At 56.2% G+C, this 6,258-nt stretch overlaps 1 protein-coding gene across 6 annotated transcripts in view; it reads left to right on the forward strand.

Annotated features, from left to right (window-relative positions):
• Window positions 1-3,252: 3,252 nt before the first annotated feature.
• The window catches only part of DPF1 (double PHD fingers 1), a 14,601-nt gene continuing 11,595 nt past the window's right edge, over window positions 3,253-6,258 (forward strand). For all 6 annotated transcript variants that reach the window (XM_011372296.2, XM_011372299.2, XM_023537895.1 and 3 more), the window contains exon 1: window positions 3,253-3,395. In XM_011372296.2, the coding sequence (XP_011370598.2) occupies window positions 3,253-3,395 (143 nt within the window). The remainder of the gene's footprint in view (window positions 3,396-6,258) is intronic.

Consider the following 6,258-nt stretch of genomic DNA (forward strand, 5'->3'; position numbering starts at 1 on the left):
GGTGGGTAGGAGTGACGTTTTCATAGAGGGCCTGAGCAGATTTTGACACAGAAAGTCAGCAAGCCCCCCCACCCCAGTAGCACAGGGAGGAGGTGTGAGGTGTTAGCTTCTGAGTCAGACCCTGGTTCAAATTCCAGCTCTCCCTGCCCTGATCGGAGGAAACAGAAGGAAACAGAAGCCTCAGTTTCCTTGTCTGATGCTGGAGTGATATTAAGGTGACAGCTCCTGCTTCCTAAATGTGGTCTGTATGATTCAGTGATGGAAAACCTATAAAAAGCTCCATACAGGTCCTGACACACAGGAAGAACTAAATCAATGGGACCTTATGTACTATCGTTATTAATCATTATTTTCATTACCCTGGTATTATGTGACCCCAGCCTTACTTCCTCTATGCCTCAGTATCCCCATCCGGGGAGGAGATTTCTGAAGGTCATGTCTGAACGTCTCAAAGGCACCTCAGGAGAGGGCTGTGTCTGCTGAAGCTTAGTGGGGAAGAGAGGCATGGGTGAGGGTTAGTACTGGTGTCCTCAGAGGCCCAAGCTGGGCCCCCAGGGGTCTGGGATAGAGGGTCTCCTATCGATTCCCCAGGAGTCTTTGTGAGGAGGGAGTCAGACCCTGGTGAAAAGGCCCCAGGCAGGGTCTGAGGCTCAGAGTAGAGGACCAGTGTCTCCACTGGCTGACCCCGTGGTCCAAACGGTATCTTTCCCGGGTCTGAGGATTCAGGAGCAGCCTGTGCTGGAAAAAGACTGGGCCACAGTGCCCTCTGGTGGCAAAATGTTTGGGTTTCAGGGTTAGAAGTGACCAAAGGTTGGGACTTCCAGGATCACTATTTGGGTGACAAGAAGGTCAGGTATTAGGGCTCTAAGAGGTCAAAACAGGGACTTGCCCTGTGTCTGGAAAGGTCAGGGGGTCATGACTCAGAAAGATTCCTCTGGAATCTCCTCTAAGAAGCCCTTCCCTGGCCCCCAGGCTGGGTCAGGAGCCTCGCCTGGGCTCCCACACCCCCCTGCACTTCCCTGTCCCAGCCCTGACCCTGGGCCTCTCCTACTGGTTATTGTTGTGTAGTGTGTCCCATGCTGGACTGTGAACTTAAGGCAAAGCCTAAGGCAGAGCCATCAGACATGTCACTGCTGTGTCCTCAGCATGCCCACATAGAGCCAGGGAACATAATTAGAAACCAGTGAATGTGCCTGCAAAGCTCTCCCTTCCCTTTGCATTTTAGCTCCAGACCCTCTGCTGGGAAGGTTTCCTTAATACAGCCCCATCCGCACCCCCTTCAGCTTGTCCAAGTGTCCGCGTGTGGGAGGGCACAGCTTGGAGCCCACCCTGCTCTCTCCCTGCTGGTTGCTTGTCTCAGATCTCGATGGTGGGGAGAGACACAGAGCATAATGACTAATTGATTCATTTATTCAACCAATGATTACTGAGCACCTGCTATTTTTCAGGTCCTGTTCCAGGCACTGGGGAGATGACAGTGGGTGGAGCAGTAGTCCCCATCTTCATAGAGCTAATATCCTAATGGGTGGAGATAGACAATAAATCAAATAACTAAGTAGGTCTATAACATGATGACAAGCTACGATAAGTTGTTGGAAGAAAAATAAAGCATTTCAGAGGACAAAGGGTTATGGGGGGTGCTATTTTAGCTGAGGTTGTCTCTGAGGAGGCGACATTTAATTCGAAACCCGAATAAGAGTAGGAATGGAGCCATGCAGGTGTCTGAGGGAGGAACATTCTAGCAGAGGGGACAGCATGTGCAAAGTTCCTGTAGCTGAAGCAGGACTGGAACGTTCCAGGTACAGAGAAGAGGCCAGTGTGGCTGGAGCAAAGTTAACCAAGGGCAAGAAAGAGGGCGATGAGGTTGGAAATTCGATAAGGGTTGGAGAGGGGATCCAGTAGGGCCTTGAGAGCATAGTGAGGGCTTTGAATTTTATTCTAATTGTGAAAATAGGTTGTGGAGGGTTTGAGCCAGAGAGCAGGTTGATGCCATATATTTTAGAGCAGTGGTCCTTCTTTGGCACCAGGCACCGGTGCCCCTATGAGAATCCAATGTCTGATGATCTGAGGCGGAGCTAGAACTGGGGAGCGGCTGCAAATACAGGGGAAGCTTTGCTCGATCACCTGCCACTCACCTCCTGCTGTGTGGCCCGGTTTTTAACAGGCCACAGACCTGTACCAGTTCATGGCCCCCAGGGGGTTGGGGACTCGTTTTAGAGAGCCTACTTTGGCTGCCATGGAAAGAACAGATATGGAGCTCTCCTGGCAGGAGACGATGGTGAACAGTAGGCTTGAAGTGTGGGTGGGTCCTGGATTTATTCGGTGAATGTAGAGATAACAGGATTTGCTGATGGGCTTGGCGTGTGTGTGAAAATGAAGAGGGAAGTCAAGGGCCATCGCACTTAGAACAAGTCTATTTTCTTTACAAGGCCCTACAAGGCCCTGTGTGATCTGGATCCTCGCTCTCCCCAGTCTTGTCTCCCCACCCCTCACTCACTCTGCTCCAGTTACGCCAGCCTTCTTACTGATTGTTGAACATGCCAAGCCTGTCCCCCTTCCCCTTATATCACATGGCTGGCAGTTTCTCAGGTCAGCTCAAATGTCATCTCCTCGGAGAAGCCACCCTTTTCTTTATAGTACTTGTAGCTCTAAAATGATCTTATTTACTTTCTTGTTTATCATCTGTCTTTCTTTACTAGAAGGTCAGCTCCTTGAAGGCAACGACTTTGTCTGTTTGGTCACCGCTGTATCCCCAATGCCTAGAAGAGTGCCTGGCACATAGTAGACACTCAGTAAATGAACAAAGGCGTTCATTATTAACCCCTGTGCTTGTTCACAGGCTGGCTTACACGGAGGAGACACCTAGACAAGCAGGCATAGACAAGAATCCACGACAGAGCTTGTGGTTGTCCACATACCCTGGGGAGACCCAGAAGCCAGGGACCACCTGCTCCCGTGTCCGCGGTGCCTGGAGGTTGGAGAGCCGGAGCTGGGAATGGAGCACCCCAGGGAGGAGACAAGGATGCTCTGGGGCGAGCCTAACCCCTCCCTGTGTCCCCTCCCTGTATCCCCATTAGCCAATGGGCGCGCGGTCCTCCCGACGCCCCCTGGGACGTGTAGTCCGGTCAGGGGCGCCCTCGGGCGCCGCCGCGCGCCCCTAGACTCCACGTCCCGTCGTGCGCCGGGAGGCGCGGGGATTGGCCGAGCCCCGCCCTCGGCCCGCCCCGCTCCGCTCGCGCCGCAGCCCTAAGAATGAATGAAATCGTAGCGCGCTGGGCGACAGAGCGGGCGGTGCAGGCCGGGCTGGGCCCGCGCGCGGCGGCAGCGACGCCCCGGGCCGGAGGCGGCCTAGCCGAGCGGGCCATGGCCACCGCCATTCAGAACCCGCTCAAGTCGTGAGTGTCCCCGCAGTCCATGTCCCTCCATCTCCCACGCCCTTTCCTCGCCCTCGCTGGGGAACGGGATGCCGTGCGCGGATGATAGTTGAATAGGGACCCCCGGGGCCACCCCTTGTAGCCCCCTGGGGTTGGGGGCGGGAGCCCCTTCAGGGTCACGGGGGCGCCTCTTCTTTGTCGTCGTCAGTGAAGGAATGTGGTGCGGGGCGTGCGAGGTGGCGGAGGCCGTTTCCCCACCCAGAGTGGGGGTAGGGGCTTCCCTCTCCTCTTCCTCCATATCTTCTGCTCCGTGTCTAGGGTCAGGGGCTGGGAGTACGCACACCTAAGTCCAGACCTCAGTTTCCAGGGTCTCCACCACCTTTCCCCCCTCATTAAAGCACCTTTCTCTCTTTACCCCCTCTTTTTCCGGGGACCTCGGCCCATGCAGTCGCAGGGTGGGAGCCGAGACGTCGGGGGTTCCCAGTTAGATTCCTGTTGTCTCCCCTTTTTCTCCCTTCGGGGTCTTCAGGTCCTAGGAGCCCCGACGCCCCCGTCATGTTAGACTGTGAGATCCGTCCCTCTCCCCGCCATACACATCTAACTCGAGCATCTTGCATCCTCTTGGGGGACCGGATGCCTCGAGAGAGGGTACTGGGAACGCCTTCGGTCTCCGGGCATTCCCTCCCTTTCTCCCTGTCCGCGGCCCTCCTCCGTGCTTTAGCTTCTCACTGGACCCAGTGCCTGGGAATCCAGACGCCTGGGTTCGCGCCTAGCTCCCTGCCGTCTCGCCCGTCTCCTTGCCACCCTGGTTCTCTCCATCTCTCTCCCTCCCTCTCTCTCTCCCTCCACTCCTCATCCCCCCATCAACCCGTCGGGATCCCGGACTCCCAGGTCCCAGTGCTCCCCACCCCCTTCCCCAGGCGGTGACAGCGGGCTCGGAGTGACAGGCGCGCGGCCGCTCCCGCCCTCGCTCCCGGGCTGGAGAGCGCGCGCTCCCCTCCCCCTCCTTCCTGGCCTGGGGGAGGAGACGGAGGGCGAGCGCCCGCGGCGCCGCACAAAGGGGCCGGGGCGACCTCCCATACACTTTCCCCAACCCCATGCCCGCCCCGCCTTGACCTTGAGCATCGTGTGCTGGGGGGTGAGGAGAGAGGAGGGGCCCCGGAGCGCCCCGCTGGTTTCTGGCTGGGGGAAGTTGGGAGAGGAGGGTGGCAGGGGTACTTATGCACCCGCCTACACGTGTGACTTTGCAGTGAGCAAAAGAGGGCTTGGAGGGTGGGTGTGGGGCTGGTGTGAGATGGTGTGTGATGGGGACACCTTTCCGCCTCCTCATTTTAAGTCCCGCACACAGACAGATGTCTCCCCCTATGGGGGACACCCTCCAACTGGCTGGGACAGAGTTCCTGTGCCAGCTGATGAATCTGTAGGTATCCAGGCCTTCTCACTCTGACCCTGGCCTAGACCTCTAGGAGGACAGGTGTGGTGTGGCCTGGTGCAGGGACCTGGAGGCCAGAGTTAGCATTGGGGTGGGAGTGCTAGCTCCCTTCTTTGCTCCCACCTCCTGAGGGTTCTGCAGAGGCGAGGGTAGGGACTTGCTCCTGTAGCATCCTGCAAGTCTAATTCCCTTGAGAGTGGGAGGCTGGAGGGTGCAGCCCTTGGAGTTCTGATGGCCTTCAAACCTCTACTTGAGCCATTAATTCCGCCCCCAGCCTCAGTGTTACCATCTGTGAATTGGGGAATTATAACAGTTCTTACCTCATGGGGCTGTTTGATCTTTGTAGAGCACTTACTACAGAGCTTGACCCTGACTAAATGTAGTGATTATTAGTAGTAGAGACCATATTGATTTAATTTGTGGCCCAGTTTCCCATAGGGCACTAGTGGGTGGGGATAAGAGGATTGTTTGGGCAGGAGAGCGAACTGGGAGTTCAAGTGTGGGCGAGGCATCAGTGAAGGGGGGGTGAGGAAAGGGAGGGAGACCCTCTCCGAGTGTCTGCGGGCCAAATCGCACTGGTGGTCAACGGTTTCCAGGAGATGATAGAGTGTCTACACTCAAGCTCTAAACTGATCATATTGTCATGAGAGTTCAGGGTGGGGCAGGAGCCAGCCAAGGTTTCCGAAGCTGGAGGTGTGGGGAGCAAGTGTTAGAGAGTGTGATGGGGGATCTGTGAGGGTGGTGGCCGGTGAGAGGAAGGTGGCAAGGGCACCCTCTGAACCGAGCTGATGGGTCAGGGGTAGGGCTTACTGTGGATGGTGTATGGAGCGGCCACTACAGGGGCCTGGAGGCTACAGTGAGCGTGGGGCTGCCAGCATCCTTGACTTACTTTCTTCGCCATCTACTCTGGACCAGATGTGAAACAGAATCCCCTCCCTCAGGGCCTTACCTGGGAGAGATGGGGAGAGTTTGTGGCAAGGGTCTAAATCTAGAAGTGTGTGTGTGTGTGTGTGTGTGTGTGTGTGTGTGTGTGTGTGTCAGTGTGTCTGTGTGTCTGTGTGTGTAGCAGTGACTATGGTTATGGGAGGCTGGAGGGCATACTAGGCCTCTCACCAGGAGGAGGTGAGGGCATTAGGTAACAAAAGAGGTGAAGGCTAGTATGCCTGTCTCTCTGCTGGAGAGCCCCCTGGTGGACAGGACATCGGTGGGTGTTTTCTTGCCCGCGGAGGCTCAAACCTGAACACAAAGTTTGGACTAGAAGAGCTGTGAGTGTGTGCATGGAGCAAGTGTGTGTGACCAGGTGAGTCAGCTTACTCTCTGGGGATCCCTTAGGGTAGAGTCAGTGTGGGTGACAGTGGGAGAGAGAAGATAGCAAGGCCCACTTGGGGACAGACATCTGGGGGAGTGAATCCTTCCCTCAGTCACACCTTCAAACAGCCTGGGGGGCGGGGC

Source organism: Pteropus vampyrus, unplaced genomic scaffold (assembly GCF_000151845.1).
Source record: "Pteropus vampyrus isolate Shadow unplaced genomic scaffold, Pvam_2.0 Scaffold203, whole genome shotgun sequence".
Taxonomy (NCBI): Eukaryota; Metazoa; Chordata; class Mammalia; order Chiroptera; family Pteropodidae; genus Pteropus; species Pteropus vampyrus.